At 45.5% G+C, this 24,242-nt stretch overlaps 2 protein-coding genes across 2 annotated transcripts in view; one reads left to right on the top strand and one right to left on the bottom strand.

Moving 5' to 3' along the window:
* ddhd1b (DDHD domain containing 1b) overlaps nucleotides 1–5,309 on the bottom strand; it is a 28,756-nt gene extending 23,447 nt beyond the window's left edge. The window contains exons 1-3 of the mRNA XM_037750287.1: nucleotides 3,982–5,309; nucleotides 2,826–3,002; nucleotides 2,337–2,465 (exon numbers count right to left, since the gene is read on the bottom strand). Of these exons, the coding sequence (XP_037606215.1) occupies nucleotides 2,337–2,465; nucleotides 2,826–3,002; nucleotides 3,982–4,753 (1,078 nt within the window). The 5' untranslated portion in view covers nucleotides 4,754–5,309. The remainder of the gene's footprint in view (nucleotides 1–2,336; nucleotides 2,466–2,825; nucleotides 3,003–3,981) is intronic.
* cgrrf1 (cell growth regulator with ring finger domain 1) lies at nucleotides 4,792–22,883 on the top strand. Its single transcript, XM_037750306.1, is given in 8 exon segments — nucleotides 4,792–4,899; nucleotides 5,523–5,725; nucleotides 9,741–9,877; nucleotides 11,052–11,229; nucleotides 12,312–12,459; nucleotides 12,749–12,856; nucleotides 22,065–22,357; nucleotides 22,359–22,883. Coding segments are annotated over 7 exon segments (1,224 nt in total). The 5' UTR covers nucleotides 4,792–4,899; nucleotides 5,523–5,621; the 3' UTR covers nucleotides 22,615–22,883.
* Nucleotides 22,884–24,242: the final 1,359 nt, after the last annotated feature.

The following is a 24,242-nucleotide window of genomic DNA, read 5'->3' on the forward strand; positions in this document are numbered from 1 at the left end:
CTTTAAGGCCTGTTCAGTCTTGTTAGCACCCTGAGAAGGTGGAAAGGTTCTGGGTGAAACCATTACTACACCAAAGAAGGGTTCTCCCTCTGAAAGGGTTCCAGGTGGAACCTTTATAAAATGATCTACCAGGAACCAAAAAATAGTTCTCCTATTAGGACAAGACGAAGAATCCTATATGTTTTAGTTAGCACTTTTATTTCTAAGAGTGTAAAAATAAAACAGACCACAGTAGACTACGAGATGTCAAATACATTCTGGTATATTCCTGTAGAGTAGAGAGGAAAGTACGTACTATACGAGGCTACCCCAACCTTCATTCCCCCATACCTCCCCCCAGCTTCATGCATCCCTGAACACACACATTTAACATCTGTATGGTGTAGAAATAAATTAGAAACACTTCACATTGTGTATAGCAAATTATTGGTGTAAGTGCCACAGAATCATTTGTTTTGTTGAACTAAATACATGACCAGTTGAGAAATTTACGAGCACTGTGTGTGTTCAGGAAGTAAAGATGGCATCAGAGTTACAGAAGTCCTATCGCTGGTTTGACCTGCTGTCGAGTTGTTGGAACAAAACAACATCACCACTTATTTTATCATTTTACTTCGAAGATTTTTGCAAGAAACAACAAGTTGGCATTTGCCGACAGAATGAGTTTTGGAAAGATATGGAGGTTTAAAACCTGCAGGTCTGTGCTGGGCACAAACACACTGACACCGGAACCAGTTAGAAGCAATTCATAAGAAAACTAGAAGAGGGCAGACGATGGTGCATTCACATGCTCCTTGGATGGTCGGGAAGTTGTTCCTCCTACTTGGCTGTGTTCAATTCAATTCAATTAAATGTATTATTATTGAGCGTCAAATCACAACAGAAGTTCTCTCGAGACGCTTTATATAGAGAGCAGGTCTTAGACCATACACCATAGTTTAGAGACCCAACAAGATCCACCAAGAGCATTGCACCACGCTGTGGCCAGGAAAAACTCCCCGTTTAGCGGGTAGAAACCTGGAGCAGAACCGGGCTCTGGGTGGGAGGCCATCTGCCGAGACCGGTTGGGTTTAGAGAGATAGAGAGAGAGAGAGAGAGAGAGAGAGAGAGAGAGAGAGAGAGAGAGAGAGAAGCAACCGTAATAACTAATACAAGTAAGACTAATAACAAAAATCAATAGCAGTGGATGTAAAAGAGTGATAATACCACTATCAGAATTGATATCATTGGGTCGGCCTCAGATAGACTTTCAAGCGGAGCTTCTAGCTGTCTCAGTCCTCCATACATCTGGCTAGCTCGCCAGCACTGTTCATGAGCTCTAAGTCGTAATGTGGAAACAACATGGACGCTACAAAGATGATGTGTTGTATTTTAGCTGTCAATCACTCACGAACTCTGACCAAACGGTCAAACTAGACAGCGCGATGATATATAAATCAATATTCTGTTACGTTAATGTCTATTTCTCTCCCCACATGTTCTCAGAAACATCTTGTAGTGCACGATTTACTTGTAAAATGAGAAAGTTTGCTCCGGCTGGTGGGCGGTGCTTGGTATTTCCCCAACTGATCTCAACATGGCGGCCAGGTCACAAACTTTCTCATTTTACAGCTGAACCGTACACTACAAGATGATTCTGAAAACATCTGAGGAGAGAAATAGACATTAACGTAACAGAATATTGATTCATATTTGATCAGCGCTGCCTAGTTCAACCGTTTGGTTTGGAATTTGTGAGTGATTGACAGCTGCTCAGAGACGACAGACTCCAGATCAGATTGGTTGTTTTCCTCCGGTCTGTGAAATCTTGGAAATGCCATCAGGAGCACAGGAGGACACCAGAGGACACCGGAGGACACAGAGGAGTATGATTTTTCTGCTTAAGGAGGAGGGGCAGTGGCCAAACCCACGTGACACAGACACAGGAAACTGACTCTCAGTGCCCCGTCTCTGGGGGTACAGGTGTACGGGGGTACGATGGTACGGGGGTACGGAGGGGATGGGGGGGATGGGGCGGATGGGGGGGTACGGCGGTACGGGGGTACCGTACCTAACGGCCTACTTGAACCCCCACTGTAAAGTGACACATTGGATAAACTCTAATATTTTACGGGTTGATAGATAATTGATCAAACTATTTGGGATTATTCTCCTGATGATACCATACTTCCTTGTCTGCACTATAGTTAAGTTCCTTGGTGACCCTTGACCTCTGTATGTGTATGTCAGTAATGAGACATGTCAACCTGTTCACCAGGTAGAGTTGCTCATACAGTAGAAGTGAATGACTAAACAAGATATTCCATCACATCTCTAGTCTCGTGTACATCAGGTACCTTTAGAGAAGCCCAGTCTCTGAGTGACGGTGCGTGCAATCTTGGAGGTGGTGGCGTCGCTGTACAGGTACACCTCGTCAACACTGTGCCAGTCCACGTGGCTCCTGCTCAGCTTCCGACTGTGGGTGGCTGGGAGACAGTCACACGGTGATTAACAGCATCCAGCATGATTAATGAACCGTTCCCCGTGAGGGTGTGGAGGATGTGTGTGTATGTGTGTGAAACTCCACTGCTCTGAATCCAGACTGTATCACACTCTCAGGTGAGCTTCCTGGTGGCTCAGCTGGACTCAGCTAAAATAACATCACCTGACTGGTTTTGTGGCCTTGTTCTGAATGGCAGAGTTACCTCTACCACACACACACACACACACATACACACACACACACACGGTTAGTCCTTTCACAACACCTGCAGCAGCCTCTATGCTCTCTCACTCAACACACTCATCTCTGTACACTCATCTCCACAGCTCTACTTCTTCCTTACCATCCTTGATGTCCACTGTGGTGGTCACTACCTCCATCTCGTAGGTGTCCCTCATCTGTTGCCCCCGGAAACGGGCGAGGTGCTCCATCTCGATGAAATCACTCTCGTCCTCCTCCAGGGGAAGCCACGTTCCATCGACGAACCACTGGCCCCTCATCACAGGAATACGATCTTGCTCTGAGTGACAGCACATGTTTAGCACACAGATTAAAGGGCATGCTTTATTTACTGCTACCAGGAAACACTTTCAACCAAAGAGGGAGCATACAGGGAATGAAAGTGGTGGCACACTCATTCAACATAAAGTCAGTGAAAAAATGATATCAAAGACAGGAAATGAAGGAGAAGGGAAGGAAGACAGTAAAACATTGGGAGGTTGTGTGTGCGTGTGCGTGTGTGTGTGTGTGTGTGTGTGTGTGTGTGTGTGTGTGTGTGTGTGTGTGTGTGTGTGTGTGTGTGTGTGTGTGCGTGTGTGCGTGTGTGTGCGCGTGTGTGCGTGTGTGCGCGCCATGAACAAAATATTTCCATATATAAATATAAATAAAAGTGCCCATGAGCAGCAGTTCTACTTGTATGTTTAGTTCAGGACCGAAACCTTAGTTCACTCACTTTGAGTAAATATTGATCAATTGTTTAAGTCATATATTAAGCAAAAATGCAAAACATTCTCTGGCTGCAGATTCTCTGTTTTATATCATTTTAAACTGAATATCTTTGGACATGAGCTTTAGATACATATTTTTTCAAAATTTTTCTGGTATTTTATGACTATTTATTAAAAAAAATAGATTATTCGATAATGAGAATAGATTTTAGTTGACTACAACAACTGCATATAATGACAAATAATCGACCAGTCAGTGAGCGGAGCCCAGAGATGGTGTTTTTACCACTTCAAAAGGACTAACTGTCTCATTTGATCACTTGAGAGTAGAGGCTGGTTGACCCAGTGGAGCTTCAGTAGGCTGGGCTGCTGCTAGTAGCCTGGCTGGATGTCCAGTCCAGTATAACACTGTGGTGGTGGTGTAAGGGTGGTAGGTTAGGGGACAGACAGCCCGTTAGCAGGACAACTTTAGATCCTAACAATGAATGGCAGCAGTAGGCTACCGTTCCATTCCATTCTATTCTATTCTTATGAAATCATTGGGATGCTCACGGTTCCAGTAAACAGGGTAGCATTCCTTCTCCCTGATGTCCACTTCATAGAGTCCCCCTCTGACACACACTGCCTCCACGTCCGGGACCGGGACCGGGTCCCTGATCTCCTCCTGCCCCCCGTCCGCCGCTCCGCTGTCCGGCTGCATGTCTCCTGACCGGGCTGCCTCGGAGGGATCCACGGGTCGTTTGACCTTGTCCGGGTTCTGCTCACTGAACCTCCGGTAGACCGTCTCGATCTTTAAAGAGTCGTGTCCAACGAACGGCTTCCACGTCCTCTTGTCCTCTTTGTAGAACCAGCGGACCTCCTCCGGTCCCAGCTCCGTGACGATCTCCCCGCGGTGCCGGGAGCTGTTGGACCGGATCCGCTTCTTGGTCGTGACGTTGCCGTCACTTTCTGTGTAGTTTGGATCAATGTCCAGATACGATGAGCCCGAATATTCGTCCCCAGCCAGGCCCAGCATCATGCCATCCGGGGACAAGAGCGGCAGGTGTCTGTCCAAGCCGGGCTGCTGTGGGTCCTTGTCCCCAGCATGGTCCCCAGCAAGGTCCCCAACAAGGTCCCCAGCAAGGTCCCCAGCATGGTCCCCAACAAGGTCCTCAGCAAGGTCCCCAACAAGGTCCCCAGCAGCAACCCCATCTCCCATCGGAGTGTCGTCGTATCCGGACACAAAAACATCATTAGCCATGTCCCACTCACTGCTGCTGACGGAGTTATTGTCGGAGCTCTGCTGGCGGATAGTCGCTGCATCCTTCATATTGTTCATGGTCATCACTGATTATTACTGTCAATACATGGAAACAACGTCATCAACATCCACAATGACGTCCTCCCGTCAGACTAGCGTCAGACTAGCGGATGGACCAGATGGTAACATCTGGATGCTCCAGTGTTCCCATCCCGACATCATGTCTTACCGTGAGAGCCTTTAGATGTATACAGATTTACCCTAGCTGTATACAGCACGGTACCGTTTACCGGACACACTGGCTCCCTGGCTGTACGGGGCTGTACACAGCACGGTAACGGTAACGGTACCCACTCCCAGTTAACTGCTGGAATAATCAATGAACGGCAGCTGGGATGGTGACGTCAAGTTAATAACGACACACTAAACTTCCGGTTCAAACATTCAAAATAAACACCATATCCACAGGCTGCTTTTAAAATTATAATAATAAAATACAATACATTTAAGCGGAGTATATGAAAATGTAACTGTATACAAGTGCAATTACATAAGTCATTTTTTTATTTTACTATTTTTCACTGTGTTACTTCCAAACATTACTTTTGCAGATGCGCTTTTACTTTGAAGAGCAGTTCACCTGTTAGGTAGATTAGTTCAAGCTTCCTCTGGCATCACTCCTTCAGATTACCAGTTTAAATAATACACCGAAGATTACATCTGAATTTAAGCAGTGAAATATTTAAAAATATACATATACTTTATTAGTGACTTTCAACTTGATTTGCGGTTAAAAAATGTAAAATATTTAGAATAAATCCGATTTTTGTTGTATACTTCATATCCCTTCTAGGCCACCGTAGTTGTGTCAGAGGACTTCCGGTCATGGCCGCCATGGGAAGTGTTTACCATCGGAGGATTGTCTAGTAGCTCTGTTTCTCCATGATCTGACATGGCAGCGGTGTTCCTGGTCACCCTGTATGAGTACTCCCCTCTGTTCTACATCAGCGTGGTGTCTCTGTGTTTCCTTGTTACCGCCGCCATGGTGCTGGGCTGGTAAGTCAACGTTAGCTTAGCATGTTAGCCCCACACTCTCCCTCGGATCTGTTCACTTTAGGCAACTTCTCTTTCTTGTTTTACCTCAACCATTCAGTAAATGACTGATGGTGAATGACATGAGAACAGTGAGCATCTAAATGTCGTTAAGCCCCCTGACGGTACCCTGTAGGGGGCGCTAGATTATGGGATGTCATCTGGACCGGAAGGAGGAGACCTGATGGAGTAGGGGCTTTAATACATCCATGAGTAGGGGAGAGTGGGAAGAGTTGAGCCACTTTTTACTGGAGCTGTCTTTAAAGTGGAGGAATGAACATGCACATAGATTTCAGGATGTGGTGCATCCTCTGGAATAATGACTTTAGATGTCAAATCAACAGTTTTCAAAATATGACATCCAAAACAAAGTGGTCTTTTATAGATAGATAGATAGATACATACATACATAGATAGATAGATACATAGATAGATAGATAGATAGATGGATAGATAGATACATAGATAGATAGATAGATAGATACATAGATAGATACATAGATAGATGGATAGATAGATACATATATAGATATATAGATAGATACATAGATAGATACATAGATAGATAGATAGATAGATAGATAGATGGATAGATAGATACATAGATAGATGGATAGATACATAGATACAGACGTAGGCAAAATCGTTGGTACCCTTCCGTTAAAGAAAGAAAAACCCACAATGGTCACTGAAATAACTTGAAACTGACAAAAGTAATAATAAATAAAAATTCACTGAAAATTAACTAATGAAAATCAGATATTGTTTTTGAATTATGGTTCAGCAGAATCATTTAAAAAAACAAACTAATGAAACTGGCCTATACAAAAATGATGGTACTCTTAACTTAATATTTTGTTGCACAACCTTTTGAGGCAATCACTGCAATCAAGTGATTTCTGTAACTCTCAATGAGACTTCCGCACCTGTCGACAGGTATGTTGGCCCACTCCTCGTGAGAAAACTGCTCCAGCTGTCTCAGGTTTGAAGGGTGCCTTCTCCGAATGCATGTTTCAGCTCCTTCCACAGATGTTCAATAGGATTTAGATCAGGGCTCATAGAAGGCCACTTCAGAATAGTCCAATGTTTTGTTCTTAGCCATTCTTGGGTGTTTTTAGCTGTGTTTTGGGTCATTATCCTGTTTGAGGACCCATGACCTGCAACTGAGACCAAGCTTTCTGACACTGGGCAGCACATTTCGCTCCAGAATGCCTTGATAGTCTTGAGATTTCATTGCACCCTGCACAGATTCAAGACACCCTGTGCCAGATGCAACAAAGCAGCCCCATAACATAACCGAGCCTCCTCCATGTTTCACATTAGGTACAGTGTTCTTTTCTTTGGATGCTTCATTTTTGCGTCTGTGAACATAGAGCTGATGTGACTTGCCAAAAAGCTCCAGTTTTGTCTCATCTGTCCAAAGGACATTCTCCCAGAAGCTTTGTGGCTTGTCAATATGCATTTTGGAAAATTCCAGTCTCGCTTTTTTATGATTTGGTGTCCTCCTGGGTCGTCTTCCATTAAGTCCACTTTGGCTCAAACAGTGACGGATGGTGCGATCTGACACTGATGTACCTTGACCTTGGAGTTCACCTCTAATCTCTTTGGAAGTTGTTCTGGGCTCTTTGGTTACCATTCGTATTATCCGTCTCTTCAATATGTCATCAATTTTCCTCTTGCGGCCACGTCCAGGGAGGTAGGCTACAGTCCCATGGACCTTAAACTTCTGAATAATATGTGCAGCTGTAGTCACAGGAACATCAAGCTGCTTGGAGATGGTCTTATAGCCTTTACCTTTAACATGAAGGTCTATAATGTTCTTTCTGATCTCCTGAGACAACTCTCTCCTTAGCTTTCTGTGGTCCATGTTCAGTGTGGTACACACCATGATACCAAACAGCACAGTGACTACTTTTCACCCTTTAAATAGGCAGACTGACTGATTACAAGTTTGAAGATACCTGTGATGCTATTTACAGGACACACCTTAGTTTAACATGTCCCTATGGTCACATTATTTTACATCTTTTCTAGGGGTACCATCATTTTTTGTCCAGGTCAGTTTCATTAGTTTGTTTTTTTAAATGATTCTGTTGAACCACAATTCAAAAACAATGTCTGATTTTCATTAGTTAATTTTCAGTAAATTTGTATTTATTATTACTTTTGTCAGTTTCAAGTTATTTCAGTGACCATTGTGGGTTTTTCTCTCTTTAACGGAAGGGTACCAACAACTTTGCCTACGTCTGTAGATGGATAGATAGATGGATAGATAGATAGATAGATAGATAGATAGATAGATAGATAGATAGATAGATACATAGATAGATGGATAGATACATAGATAGATAGATGGATAGATACATAGATAGATGGATAGATACATAGATAGATGGATAGATAGATAGATAGATAGATATGTTAAGCCTAAATTAAGCCAGTACAGTAGGCCTAGTCTATCAGTCATACCTGTTAGCCTCGCTCTCAGCTCCTCTAAAAGCCTCGTCTCTCCTCTCTCCTCTCTCCTCTCTCTCTCTCCTCTCTCCTCGTCTCCTCGATGTGCATTTACGGGATTGATCCTCCACGATGGCGGAGGGGGAACGATTTATGGGTCAAGCGAGAAGATAGGACACGAGGAAGCTTAAGTTAGCATAATGAAAAGGACCCTATATCACAGAAAAATGTGTGGTCACATGACCAATTTTGTCTATTGTTGCCTAGAAACAAGGGGTTGCTCAGCTTCTCACCCCACTCTCCCTATGGACAACGGAACCTGCAAAATAATAAATATCAAATAACTCCAGGAATAAATAAATGTCATTAAATTAACTAAAAATAATATAAAAAAATAAATGTAGGCTTTAAGTAATTGATAAAATGTGACATAAATTGATATTTCTCTTTTAATTTGCTTCTTTTTAAAATATTTTTATTAATCTTCTTTTCTATTAAGTTTCCCTTTTTATTTATTTATTTATTTATTTTTATTAACTTTTAGATTTATGTATTTGTTTTTGCCTTTGTTTTTTTTTGTTTTTCATTATTAAAGGACCCATATCATGCTCATTTTCAGGTTCATACTTGTATTTTGTGTTTCTACTAGAACATGTTTACATGCTGTAATGTTCAAATAACACATTATTTTCCTCGTACTGTCTGCCTGAATATACCTGTATTTATCCTCTGTCTGAAACACTCTGTTTTAGTGCATTTCAACAATGCAATGGAATTGCGTTGCTAGGCAACACTTTGGGTCCATGTTTACTTCCTGTCAGCTGATGTTATTTACATACACTACAACAGGAAATAAACTGGGACACATTTAGAATGTTTACATTTAAAACTTTGAAATGGTCTAAATATTGTAGATTTGTGACATCACAAATGAACAGAAATCCTAACAGCTTGTTTCAAACACACAATTTCTGAATTGTGTATTTCTCCATATATTGAGTGTTTTGATAGTTGAACATTATTTATAAAGCACTTAAACCTGCTTTATAATATAAAAGACTTGAAAATCTCACTTTTTACAATATGGGACCTTTAAATTGTATTTATTTATATATGCATGCTTTTCCCTATGCATCTCCCCCCTATTTATTTCCTCAAACATATTTATACTTTACTTCTTTATACATTTCTTTACGTATTTATATCTCATTATGCAAATGAGGGGGCTGTCATTGGGGTCAGAGTGCATAGGTGGACTATATGCTAGCTAGCTGCTTCTCAACTGCAGTCTTCATACAGTCCAGCGGGTCGTCGGCCTGTCGCTGCCTCGTACCGGTACATGTGTCGCGGTATGTTGAGCTCATTCAGAGGGGAAACCTCCAGGCAGGAGACTCTCGGCAACAACAGCACCCTGACACCTCTCAGCTTTTTATTTCTCTGTTAAACGTTCAGAGAGCCATGCAGAACGTAATTGGGCTACTTTGTGTTCTTGTACTCTTTGTTCACTCTGCCTCCTGTCCTGCAGGTTTGGCTTCGATGTCCCAGTGATCCTTCGCAGCTCTGATGAGACAGAGTCTCTCCTACCAACCCCTGAGAAGCACATGGTTCAGATGACCAACCCTTTCACCCTGGAGATGAGATCTGGGCCGGCATATGTCACTGGTGAGTATATAACACAGTGGGTGCGCTCCCTTTCCTACAGCTGGGACACAATCCGGCGAGAAGTGATGATGAGTGGCGAGGGAGGAGAGGAGACATCACCTTAAACAAGCATGGATCTGTCAGAGCGATCAAGGTTTATTGTGTCGTTTATCTTTGACGAGATAACGATGCCACAGAGAAAAACCTGCTGACTACTCTGCTGTATGCTATGATAGCAGAATGTATTATACTCCGCTTTTTAGGGATAAGACCCAAATACCCTGTTGTGCTTGTATCAGCCATGTGGTCGAGGTAGACCTGCACGCCGCTTTTGCCGTTTGAATTGAGCGAGACATCCGGTGTATGCACCGGCTGAGACGCATTTTAACTGGTGAGCAGACTCCGACTACTCTGTGTACCACAGGCACCAGTGTGGTAATGGTGCGGACCCAGTAACTGGGACGGGTGGAGAAAACCCAACTTTGATTTAAAGTGTCTGGGAATGTTAAATGCTTCCTCCGTCCATCAAATACAATAAAGGTTTGAAGAGAATGACAACCCCTCCTGTTCCAGTGGTTTTACTGTACTGCTCCATGTGTGGAGGTGTCTACCTGAATCTGTATCATGTAAAGCTACAGTAAGTACTGCGTAGTAAATTGTTTCTGGAGTTGGAAGCATTCACCACACGTACAACTATAAATATTCAGGGTTATGAATCCAGCCTCTATATGTGGTGGCCCAGGCCATGGTACTTACAGACGGTGCGCAGGCTGTAGTAACATTAGTGAACACTCCCTTACAGACGGTGTGCAGGCCATGGTAACATTAGTGAACACTCCCTTACAGACGGTGTGCAGGCCATGGTAACATTAGTGAACACTCCCTTACAGACTGTGTGCAGGCCATGGTAACATCAGTGAACACTCCCTTACAGACGGTGTGCAGGCCATGGTAACATCAGTGAACACTCCCTCACAGACAGTGTGCAGGCCATGGTAACATCAGTGAACACTCCCTTACAGACTGTGTGCAGGCCTTGTAACATTAGTGAACACTCCCTTACAGACGGTGTGCAGGCCTTGTAACATTAGTGAACACTCCCTTACAGACGGTGTGCAGGCCTTGTAACATTAGTGGACACTCCCTTACAGACTGTGTGCAGGCCATGGTAACATTAGTGAACACTCCCTTACAGACGGTGTGTCAGTGAGGCCTTGCTGTCTGGAGCCCTGTGTCCTGAGCTGTTTCTGGGGCTGTGAGGTCCGTGGCCTGCAGGGAGCGCTGCAGGCCCATCAGCACGGCCCGAGGCTCAGCACACCCCGATGTTTCCAGGAGGCCCTACACTTCCGCTACCACCACTGCCAAAGCTTCCAGTATCCTTTACAGCCCTAACAGAGACTCAGAGGGAACGAGGTTCAAATCCCCTGCTCTGCCTATTAATATATTTAATCTTAGATTTATTTTTTATCTTTTATACTTGTTTTCTTTTTATCTTGTAAAGCATCTTTGAGTATAGAGAAAAGCACTTTGTAAATGTGATTCATTATTATTTATATATATTTATAAATAAAGAGATATTTATATTTATTTATTTTATTATTATTAATAAAGTGTAGCTCCCCTACACTCAATATAATGCCCAAGTTGCTGTCACTAACTTCAGACTGAAATGATTGGTTTCATAAGGTAGCTACCACAAAGGTTTACCGGATGTGGGTGCAGCTTATAATATTATTTTTATATATATATGTATGTATATATACATATATATATACATATATATACATACATATATATACATACATATATATATATATATATATATATATATAGCAGCTCATGGTCCGAGCGATGAACACGAAGTCCTCGTCCAAAAAGCAGAGCGTCCTTCTTGGTCAGCAATGGCGTCCTCTGATCTAGCGACATACCGATGTTAGCTTAGCAGTTAGCACGGACACAGTCCCACAAAACCTTCGCCGTAATCAAGTGAGATTTAACAAGAAATGTGTTCTAGTGTACAGTTACAGATTACTAACATTCACCAGGTTCCTCAGCATGTCTACCGCTCCGTCTTTTCTTCTCTTTTCCGTCACGGTTCTTCTACGTTACTTTTTCTTTGTTCTCTCCTGACTTTATTAGGAACTAACTTGTTTTTGTCCCCGGGGCTACAAAAGCTACGTAGGAGGAGAGAGCTTGATGCCTAATGTCATATAACCTGATACCTAAACAGAACCTTTCCTAACCTCCAACCTTTAAAGGTCACTCACTTCCTCCTGGTGCTATCTGTTTCTGCTCTCTGTCTTCACTGAATGTCTGTTAGAAGGTTATTAGTGTTGTTGACACAGTCCTACTGTACAGCCATCAATCAAAGCAGTCAATGCTATCATTGTTGTCATGGTGACATCGTTCATCCAGCTGCTCCTGATGTTAGCCTCTTTGACCCCCCCCCTCCCAGTATTCCCAGTGAAGACAGAGTGGAATGCCACACACAGATTCCTGCTGACCGGGGGATCACACATTTTGGGCCATTGCCAAGGGAACACTACCCTCTAGTGGCTGTGCTGACGCTGGCAGAGCCAGAAGCCAGAGACACGTACGACATCGTGAGTCCATCTCACATTCAGACATTTTGGGAAGTGTAAACATGAGCAGACTGGTTCCATCAGTACAGAGATGTTCCAGGACGTTGAGCCCAGCTTAGTACAAACACTGAGATCTGAGGGAAGCTGCAGGCCACAGCCAGTCAGGAGTTCTTTCTAGTCCCATCACATACACTGTCTAGTGTGTAGTCACAGTCTATCATCAACTAGCCGGACCCTAGAAGGGACAGACAAGACAAGTGATTGAATAATAGAAACAGAGAAAGTCCTTATGATGTCCTTCCTCCTTCAGGTGGCCAGTGTGACAGTGATTCATGTTCCTGATGAGAAATACCACCTTCCTGCACGGCTTCTCTTCCAGTACCTCCTCACCTCACAGGGGAACATGTACGAGTTAAAGGTAGGTCACACACTCAGGTGCTCCATATTAGTCTAAAGTTGGTGCTTAGCTAGCTAGTTATTTAGCAAGGTAACCACAATATGACTTCTAACAACAGAGATGTGATGATGGTAGCTGTGTGAGTCCAGTAACAAACTACTATTAAATCCATCTGTTGACTGAGCTGTTCAGGAAGCTTTCTAAATGTTAGTTCTTCATAAACGCTAGTACATTATTAATGAGGACAGCCCTGTTCCAGAAGGTAAGTGGTTAAACAGTCCATCAGAGGAATCTCACTGCTAAATTCAAAAGTTAAAACAACAAGTGTGATGCTCAAGGAGAACTCTCCACAACATGGCAACCCAAAAGTTATTATTAACGGCATATCAATTATTCAGAAGCAGAATCAGCGTTATTGGCCAACTGTGTGCTGCACATACAAGGAATCTGACTGACCGTACTTACACAGAATAGAAATAACAGCTCTGATAACAAGAACAATAGACAGGTCTGTTATTCACACAAGTATGTGAACAAATAGCTTTATAGATAATGAGTAAATATTTATAAAAAGAACCAATGACCAACAATAAAATACAAATAAAATGTCTCCAACTTTATGCATTATAGTAGCACAACTGTCCGGACTGAGTATTTTAATAAAATACAGTAGTACAGACAGGATACAGTAGAGCAAAGAGGCCGTGTCCTCGCTGCGAGACAGACCAGCGCTCACATGTTCACATGAGGAGCTCAGACACCTGCTGATACCAGCAGGACGGCAGTGGAGTAGGAGGTCCTTCAACCTGCAGTAGGCACATGTTAAAGCTGTAAAATTAAATAGCATGCCAGAAAACATATAATTCTACATCACAATCATTCAAGTTGACCAAGTACATGCATTTCTTTAAGAAAAACATTCTCCGCGAGTAAATTTGACGGCCATCTTCAAAATGGCCGCCATATTGCAGTTCAAAATTATTAAAACTATCAAAATTAGATCCAGCATGCTAGAAAACACATAATTTGACACCAAGATCACTCAAATTGACCAAGTAGATGGATTTCTATGAGAGAAACCATTAACGGCAGGTCAATTTGGTGGCCATCTTGAAAAATGGCAGCCTTCTTGGATTTTCAAGTGGCCGATCGTTTATATTTGCTAAGTGACCCCTTGGGAATCATCATGCCAAATTTGGTGCATGTATCACTATTTGCACGATTTGACTGAAAAAGTGGATGTTAGCCGCTCCACTATAATTAGAGCTGTGATCCGATCACTCAGGACACATGTTAACGCCAGGTCCGAGCAGGGCCACTCATGCACTCTGGCAGGAGATACAGAAGTGTGAGATGCAGGACGGGAACTTTCACAGCCCCACCTTCACACACACGCACACGCACACGCACACGCACACGCACATGTACATGTACATAGCATTGTGCTCCATGTTTCTTAGTGTATTTGTTATTGGTGTGTATAATTCTGTACTTATTTCTTCTACTCTGTTTTTCCTTGTAACCATCACTCAGAGCAGAAGGCAGAGGAAGAGTTCTTTTTCTAACTGCGTTCGGTGTTTCACCATAGGAATCGTCTCGGCGTGACCAACTAAGGAAGCTCCAATGACACAACGTCTGTCATTGACAGACAGGTTGAACTGTGTCAGGGCTATGCCCCCTCATATTAACACAGTCAACCGCCCCTCACAAATCATTCTCGCTTTCTTCCCATGAAGAAACTATAAGCTCCCTCAGCTCATCTAAGCTAGCTTGGTTTTCTGTTTAACAGTTCCCAGACGACCCGTCAAGGAACACGTCGCCGAACGCAGTTCCCGGCTTTAGTTTGGTTTTGCTGAGTAAGTACTTCGCAGGAAGTGTACTTTGTGGTGTTACATAGGATAATTAACCCAGCAGTGTCCGCGTTAAGGCGAGCTGTTTCTCCGGCTAACCTGTATTTGTTTATCGGCGTAGCCGGTGACTGTGTAACATTATACCTTACGGCTAGCGCGTTACAGCGAGCCTACTAGGTTCAGTTAGCATTAGTTTGTTAGCCGAGCCGAGTACCCGGGGTTCAGCTAACGTGTCACGGCAAGCAGACTCTTAACGGTACGCTGTTAGCTTGGGCTAAACCCCGTTTGCTAGCGCTACTAACCAACAGGCTAACACGTTGGGGCGCGCCTGATACAGATAAATATTTATACTTTTCACTTCTTTTCCACCCGCCTCCCCCCACCAAAGGGTCGGAACTGAAGGTTAAAGAGGCTGCATCCCGCCTGTGCCCCGCGTCATGCGGGGCGTCCATCTCGGGCAGGGACCCTCATCCCATGTACTGTGATGAGTACCACAGTGTCTTGCATGGGCGCTAAACACGCTCTAGCATCACTGGCTGACCCCCAGTCATGTTCCCACTGTGCGTCAATGCCAAAAAAGATCCTGGAAAGGAGGCTGAGAGTGGCAGTGGCCAATAGTCAGGACCCTTGCTTGTCAGGAGCCATCTCAAAAGCCACAACCAGCACCCATCAGCCGCGAGCCTCAACCGGCTGGGCGGACACAATGGACGCTGCTTGCTCGGACATACCTCCACTTTTCGAGGAGCTCCTCGAGGTGGAGCCGGGCTGTGAGGACGCAGAGGGCGATGCCAACTCTGACCTCCTCGACATGGAGGATGAGGAGGATGACTCCACATTTCCTCTTGAACAGTCCAGACCCCCCAGCACATCTGATGCTGTTCCCACAGTGGACGTATGCAAACAGGCCGCGTCCAAATTGGGGATTCAATGGTCTGTAGCCCAGGACGCCACAGGGGCGGAGAGAGATCTATATGATGGTAAGAGGCTCCCACCAGCCCAACCACCATCTAAACAACTCCTGCCAGCAGTGCCTGCCTGCATGAAAGAAATGAGCAGGTACTGGTCCAGCCCATTTAAGAGTAAGCTTCCCACCAAAGGCTACTCAAAGCTGTAGATCCACAGAATGGGGGAACTGGGGCTGGCCGAACCCCCAGCAGTGGAGCCTTCAGTGGCTTATCACCTCCACCCAAACCGTCGCTCTCTCTCAGCTTCCTCCAACATCTCTTTACCTAGTAAAATGGAGCGCCTCACGGTGTCTGTTTTCCAGAGGATGTACAGACGTAGGCAAAGTTGTTGGTAACGTTCCGTTAAAGAGAGAAAAACCCACAATGGTCACTGAAATAACTTGAAACTGACAAAAGTAATAATAAATAAAAATTCACTGAAAATTAACTAATGAAAATCAGATATTGTTTTTGAATTATGGTTCAGCAGAATCATTTAAAAAAACAAACTAATGAAACTGGCCTATACAAAAATGATGGTACTCTTAACTTAATATTTTGTTGCACAACCTTTTGAGGCAATCACTGCAATCAAGTGATTTCTGTAACTCTCAATGAGACTTCCGCACCTGTCGACAGGTATGTTGGCCCACTCCTCGTGAGAAAACTGCTCCAGCTGTCTCAGGTTTGAAGGGTGCCTTCTCCGAATGCATGTTTCAGCTCCTTCCACAGATGTTCAATAGGATTTAGATCAGGGCTCATAGAAGGCCACTTCAGAATAGTCCAATGTTTTGTTCTTAGCCATTCTTGGGTGTTTTTAGCTGTGTTTTGGGTCATTATCCTGTTTGAGGACCCATGACCTGCAACTGAGACCAAGCTTTCTGACACTGGGCAGCACATTTCGCTCCAGAATGCCTTGATAGTCTTGAGATTTTATTGCACCCTGCACAGATTCAAGACACCCTGTGCCAGATGCAACAAAGCAGCCCCATAACATAACCGAGCCTCCTCCATGTTTCACATTAGGTACAGTGTTCTTTTCTTTGGATGCTTCATTTTTGCGTCTGTGAACATAGAGCTGATGTGACTTGCCAAAAAGCTCCAGTTTTGTCTCATCTGTCCAAAGGACATTCTCCCAGAAGCTTTGTGGCTTGTCAATATGCATTTTGGAAAATTCCAGTCTCAATTTTTTATGATTTGGTGTCCTCCTGGGTCGTCTTCCATTAAGTCCACTTTGGCTCAAACAGTGACGGATGGTGCGATCTGACACTGATGTACCTTGACCTTGGAGTTCACCTCTAATCTCTTTGGAAGTTGTTCTGGGCTCTTTGGTTACCATTCGTATTATCCGTCTCTTCAATATGTCATCAATTTTCCCCTTGCGGCCACGTCCAGGGAGGTAGGCTACAGTCCCATGGACCTTAAACTTCTGAATAATATGTGCAGCTGTAGTCACAGGAACATCAAGCTGCTTGGAGATGGTCTTATAGCCTTTACCTTTAACATGAAGGTCTATAATGTTCTTTCTGATCTCCTGAGACAACTCTCTCCTTAGCTTTCTGTGGTCCATGTTCAGTGTGGTACACACCATGATGCCAAACAGCACAGTGACTACTTTTCACCCTTTAAATAGGCAGACTGACTGATTACAAGTTTGAAGATACCTGTGATGCTAATTACAGGACACACCTTAGTTTAATATGTCCCTATGGTCACATTATTTTACATCTTTTCTAGGGGTACCATCATTTTTGTCCTGGTCAGTTTCATTAGTTTGTTTTTTAAAATGATTCTGTTGAACCACAATTCAAAAACAATATCTGATTTTCATTAGTTCATTTTCAGTAAATTTTTATTTATTATTACTTTTGTCAGTTTCAAGTTATTTCAATGACCATTGTGGGTTTTTCTCTCTTTAACGGAACGTTACCAACAACTTTGCCTACGTCTGTATAAGTACGCAGCACAATCAGTGTGCTCTCTTAATGCAATGACACTGCTATCTACGTACCAGGCGGAAATCCTAGAGGAGATGGGTGGACAGCTGGACTCAGGGGCACCTAACCCTGCTCTCTGGGATGAGATCTGTGTGGTGAACGACCTCATCCTGCGCTCCTCACGTGGCGCAGTGCAGGGCTGCGGTCATGTTATGGGACTTGCAGTCTCAGGTGAGAGGGCCCTGTGGCTGAATCTCTCAGGCCTGAGTGACGCTCAGAAGGCAGAGGTTATGGATGCGGCATACGACCCCACCAAAGGTCTTTTCGGTCCAGCCCTGGAGAAAATGAGGGAGACCAGCACCCTCAGAAAACAAGACGGTGAAGCCTTTGACCTCTGCCTACCCCGGCGACCCATATCTTGCCCCCTTCAGGGGCCAATGGCTGGCTTTGCTGCTGCAGCCTCAGCAGTGAGGGAGAGACAGGGGCCGGACTGCAGACCGCAGGAACAGGCAGCTGGTCAACAGACTAGCCAGCAGCCTCGGTCAGAAAAAGCTATGCCATGGGGCAAACACTCTTTCGCTGCAGTTGCAGCAAGAAACCGCCCATCCCACTCCGGGGAAGGGAAGAAGAGGCGTGCGACCTAACACCCCTTGCTTCTCCCTCTCCCCCTCCCACAAAGAAAAGAAAGGGAATGGAGGTGGAACAGAGCCCCCAAGCTCAGGCTTCAGAGGCCCTGGTGTGTTCCAGTTTTCCAGAGGTCCTCTCTCAGTTTCTCTCCCCTCATGTTCAAGGGGAGGAGAATCGGGGGCAGGTAACACAGTGTCACCAAACACCAGTGGATTGGTTTGTAACAATCGATCTCTCGGACGCGTATTTTCACATCGCCATTTATCCCGCACACAGGAAGTTCCTCAGGTTTGCTTATCAAGGCTGAGCCGACAAATACCAAGCCATCCCGTTCGGTCTGTCATTAGCACCGAGGGTGTTCACCAAGTGTGTGGAGGCAGCTCTGTCTCCGTTACGGAACAGCGGCATCAGAATATTCTCATACATAGAAGACTACCTGATTCCCACTCACGGAAGCAGGCAGTCAGGGATTCCGCTACGGTGATAAATCATCTCAGGAATCTTGGGTTCAATATAAACTGGGCAAAGAGTCGAGTAGAACCCGCACAATGTACAGAATACTTGGGTCTCAACATAAACTCCCTCTCCTATCGCGTCACGCTGTCGGAGGGGAGAGTAGTGTCCCTCACTCAGTGTCTCTCCCTTTTCCGGGTGGGGAAAGTCGTGACGTTCAGACTATGCCTGCGCCTACTCGGCTTCATGGCGTCAGTGATTTCTGTCGTACATTTGGGGCTTCTATGGATGAGGGATTTTCAGCGCTGGGTCGTGGGTGCTCACGCCGTCACCTCAGCCGCAGAGTGAAAATAACACCAGCTTAGACACCTCTGGGAGTTACCCCACACCTGACGGTTCTCGCGTCAGGTGTCCCGCTAGGGGCGGTGTCATCCAGGGTAACCATGATAACGGATGCGTCCCTGTCAGGTTGGGGAGCGACCATGTTGGGCAGAGAAGTGAATGGCACCTGGGACCCGAGACTGGCTCAGGCCCACATAAATCTCTTGGAGCTTTGGGCAGTGTTTCTTGCACTAAAGCATTTTCTGCAATTTCTCCAAGGTCGCCACGTCTTGGTGAAAACAGACAACACCACGGTGGTAGCATACATCAACCGCCAGGGCGGGACTCGCTCACTGCAGTTACACAGGTTAGCTCGGAAGATAATCGTGGAGCAGCACGAGGCTAATGTCCCTCCGAGCGACACATGTGCCGGGCGTTTTGAACAGGGGTGCAGATCTTCTGTCCCGGGGAAACCCCCTGTACGGAAGGTGGACTCTCCATCCGCAGGTGGTGGAACAGGTTTGGCAGAAATACGGCCGGGCAGCCTCGCAGGAAAACGCTCACTGTCCACTGTTTTTCTCCCTGTCAGATGTAAATGCGCCTCTGGGGGGGGATGCTCTGGCCCACTCATGGCCAAACGTGCTGCTCTATGCAATCCCCCCTCTCAGCCTGATATCCCCCACTCTAGCCAGGGTGAGAGAGCAGGGCTTGTCGCTAATCCTGATAGCACCGCGGTGGTCGTCCAAGCACTGGGTAGCGGAAATAATTCAGCTTCTAGTGGGCGAGCCGTGGCCTCTCCCCATACGCAGGGATCTTCTGTCCCAGGCGCGCGGGGAGATCTACCACCCACACCCAGACCGCATAGCACTCTGGGCTTGGCCCGTGAAAGTTGGAACCTGAACGCGGCAGGCCTGCCGGCACAGGTCATTGACACCAATCAGAGTGCAAGGGCCTCCTCCACTCGCTCTCTTTACAGTGGTAAGTGGCGGGGTTTTGAGGAGTGGTGCGACTCGAGGCACACCATTCCTTTTCAGTGTTCGGTGGTTGACCTGCTATGTTTCCTGCAAGAATTGGTAAATAAGGGTAAGGCCGTTTCTACCATTAAAGTGTACTTAGCAGCCATCTCAGCCTGTCATGTAGGCTTTGGGGAGAAGCCTGTGAGGCAACATCCTTTAGTTTGTCGCTTCATGAAAGGTGCACGCCGCAAGCTTCCTGTTCCTAGGCCCCTAGTTCCTCTGTGGGATCTGTCGGTAGTGTTGGACGCCCTCTCTCATCACCCATTTGAGCCTATAGAGGTGGTGGGGATGAAGTTTATTTCACTTAAAACAGTGTTGCTTTTAGCCTTAACCACAGCAAAGCGTGTGAGTGATTTGTCTGCCTGCGGCCCAATCCAGCTTTTGTGCCTAAGGTGGTGGAGTCAGCCTACAGATGTCCCACGGTGGAGCTTTTGGCTTTTCACCCACCTCCATTCTCCTCAGTGGAGGAGCAGAGGCTTAACACATTATGCCCAGTGCGGGCTCTGCATGTCTATGTGAGTAGATCAGCAGGTTTCAGGAAAGGGGATCAGCTGTTTGTGCCCTGGGCCACTCCCCACAAGGGCAAGCCATTGTCCCGCCAGAGGCTATCCCACTGGATTGTGGAGGCCATATCCCTGGCTTATGGCTGTAGAGGTCTGCAACCTCCACAGGGGTTGAAGGCTCATTCCACAAGGAGTATGGCCACTTCATGGGCCCTGTTCAAGGGAGTTTCGGTGCAGGACATTTGTGCTGCAGCGAGCTGGGCTACGCCTCACACTTTTTAAGGTTCTACAGGCTGTATGTCTCGGGGCCATCCTTGGCACAGGCTGTGCTAGAGCCAAACAGACCAGGGTCGGTGTGATGTTCACTGTCTGGCTTATTGTTTATGGCTTCGGGAAACGTATGCAATACGGGAGTGGTCTTTATCTCCAATAGTGAAACACCGAACGAAGTTAGAAAAAGAACTTAAGGTTACTTAACGTAACCCCGGTTCTTTGATAACAGAGTGAGGTGTTTCACCATCACTTCCCTCCTTGCATAGACACGGAAAGAAACCGGTCTAGAATGATTTGTGAGGGGAGGTCGACTGTGTTAATATGAGGGTGCGTAGCCCTAACACAGTTCAAACTGTCTGTCAATGACAGACATTGTGTCATTGGAGCTTCATTAGTTTGTCACACCGAGGCGATTCCTATGGTGAAACACCTCACTCTGTTATCAAAGAACCGGGGTTACGTTAAGTAACCTTAAGTTTCTTTGTTCAGGGGAACTTGTTTTAACTGTGCACGTCTCCTAGCCTGCCCTGGGATCAGTTTGAAGACATCACTATGAGTCAGTGTGGTTCTGTTAGAGTAGTAGTACCTGTGAACAGTTAACATGATCTTGATGTCCTTTCTCCTTTCTCCTTTCTCCTGCCTCCTTTCTCCTGCCTCCTTTCTCCTGTCCTGTCTCCTGTCTCCTGTCTCCTGTCTCATGCCTCCTGCCTCCTGTCTCCTGTCTCCTGCCTCCTGCCCCCATCTCCTGCCTCCTGCCTCCTGTCTCCTGCCTCCTGCCTCCTGCCTCCTGTCTCCTGCCTCCTGCCCCCTATATCCTGTCTCCTGCCTCCTGTCTCCTGTCTCCTGCCTCATGTCTCCCGCCTCCTTTCTCCTGTCTCCTCTCTCCTCTCTCCTGTCTCCTGCCTCCTGTCTCCTGTCTCCTGTCTCCTGCCTCCTGTCTTCTGCCTCCTGCCTCCTGCCTCCTGCCCCCCTGTCTCCTGCCTCCTGCCTCATGTCTCCTGCCTCCTGTCTCCTGTCTCCTTTCTCCTGCCTCCTGCCTCCTATCTCCTGCCTCCTGCCCCCTGCCTCCTGCCTCCTGCCTCCTGTCTCCTGTCTCCTGCCTCCTGCCCTCTGCCCCCTGTCTCCTGCCTCCTGCCTCCTGCCTCCTGCCTCCTGCCTCCTGCCTCCTGCCTCCTGCCTCATGTCTCCTGCCTCCTTTCTCCCGTCTCCCGCCCCCTGCCCCCTGTCCCCTGTCCCCTGTCTCCTGTCTCCTGTCTCCTGTCTCCTGTCTCCTGTCTCCTGTCTCCTGTCTCCTGTCTCCTGCAGCCTCTCTTCATGTCAGCTGACAGCGGGGGGGCGTCTGAGCCTCCTGACTCCGAGCAGAGTAGCCGACCCGGTGGAGCCGAGGAGGAGGAGGAGGAGCAGGAAGAGGAGGCGGGCCCGGTGGAGCCGGAGGAGGACTGGTCCGAGGGGGGGGGCAGAGACTGTGTGGTGTGTCAGAACGCAGCAGTGAACCAGGTGTTGTTGCCCTGCAGACACGCCTGTGTGTGTGACGGCTGCGTGTCACACTTCCAACACTGTCCCATCTGCAGGGCCTTCGTCCAGGAGTCCTTCACCCTGACACAGGGACCAGGACCAGGACCAGGACCAGGACCGGCTGCACAACACTGACTCCATGCTGAACCAGATAATATGCATCATTGTCCATGATGCCCCTGGGTCTGATCAACCATTAGTCAGAGAGAAATCAATGCATCCAACCTATAAAAATACGAAGTTCCAGGGTAGCTGCCAGTCATTTGATGCTTATGTATATAATAATAATATAATTTATATTATATATATATATAATATAATAATATATATTTATATATAATAGAAGTTGGGAGATGTAACATGAAAATAAACAGTGAACTACAAACAACTACAAAATGTCCTAGACATAAGAGAAGTAACAGTCATTCCTGTCCTGTGACTCTGTGACATGAAATGAACAGAGAAATATCACCAAGCAACCAACCACCAACCAAGCAAGCAACCATCCAACCAACCAACCAACCAGCCAACCAACCAACCACCCAACCACCCAACCACCCAACCAACCAACCAACCAACCACCCACCCAACCAACCAACCAACCAACCAACCAACCAACCAACCAACCAACCACCCAACCAACCAACCACCTAACCACCCACCCAACCACCCAACCAACCAATCACCCAACCACCGACCAACAAACCAACCCACCAACCAACCAACCACCCAACCACCCAACCATTCAACCACCCAACCACCCAACCAACCAACCAACCAACCAACCACCATTATCATCATCAGAGCACAATGAAGGGAAATCAAAGGTCGACACTGTATACAGTGTGTACTTTATACTGTATACAGTGTGTACTTTATACTGTATATAGCGTGTACTTTATACTGTATACAGTATGTACTATAAAGTAGTATAAAGTACACAATATATACAGTATAAAGTACACAATGTATACAGTATAAAGTACATACTGTATACAGTATAAAGTACATACTGTATACAGTATACATTGTGTACTTTATACTGTATATATTGTGTACTTTATACTAAGAGGAAGTGACGTCCAACAGCAGGTAAACAGTGACTTCATAAGGCCACAAAGAGAAATATGTCTTTATATGAAATATTTGGAATTTGGGATACAGGAGCGGTGTTGCCGTGGCGATGACAGATGTTCAGTCTGTTATTTTATGTGTTAGTTTGCTGTTGACCTTTCATTATAAGTGTAATTTAAACAGTACTATCAGCATGTATCATTAGTGTTCAGCATGAATGTAGCTGCTCTCATGTACACTGCAGATAGTGTACATGATGATATATGCTTGTTTCTATTGTTTTTTATTTCATTATTTATGTTTCATTGTATTCTGCTGTCTATGATGTGAATTTCCTTGGAAAGCACTTTGTGCTTTGGGCTTGAAAAGTGCTCTACAAATAAAATGATGATGATTATTATTATGATATACTGTATGAGCTTCAGCACTGACTCATAATGGACCAACTGCAGAGAAACACACGATAGAACCGGTCCTCCAGAATCAGTCCACAGATACTGTAACCTGTGTTTCTATGGTTACAGTTAAACACTTCCATGGTTACACTCTCAGACACACATGTACTATTTAATGTGCTATGGTTCATAGAAGTGATTGATGGTATATTATGGGCTAGATAATGCGTTGTTGTGACCAGAGACTCATTTAAAGTTGACCTGACAGCAGATCAGTTTGAGATCACAGAGCAAGAAAAGAAGGATGTAGATAACTAGAGTGTTCACATTAGTTATGTTTATTCCATTCTGTGAATGTATTTATGGTTTGACCTCTGACAGGACCAGAGCAGTATTTATTGACCACAGACAATCAACTGGATTCTGTTAATGAAGGTGACTTCACGATGAACTGGAAGGAATATGTATATTAAAAGACTTGTTTGATTTGACATTATGT

This window comes from Sebastes umbrosus, chromosome 18 (genome assembly GCF_015220745.1).
Source record: "Sebastes umbrosus isolate fSebUmb1 chromosome 18, fSebUmb1.pri, whole genome shotgun sequence".
Taxonomy (NCBI): domain Eukaryota; kingdom Metazoa; phylum Chordata; class Actinopteri; order Perciformes; family Sebastidae; genus Sebastes; species Sebastes umbrosus.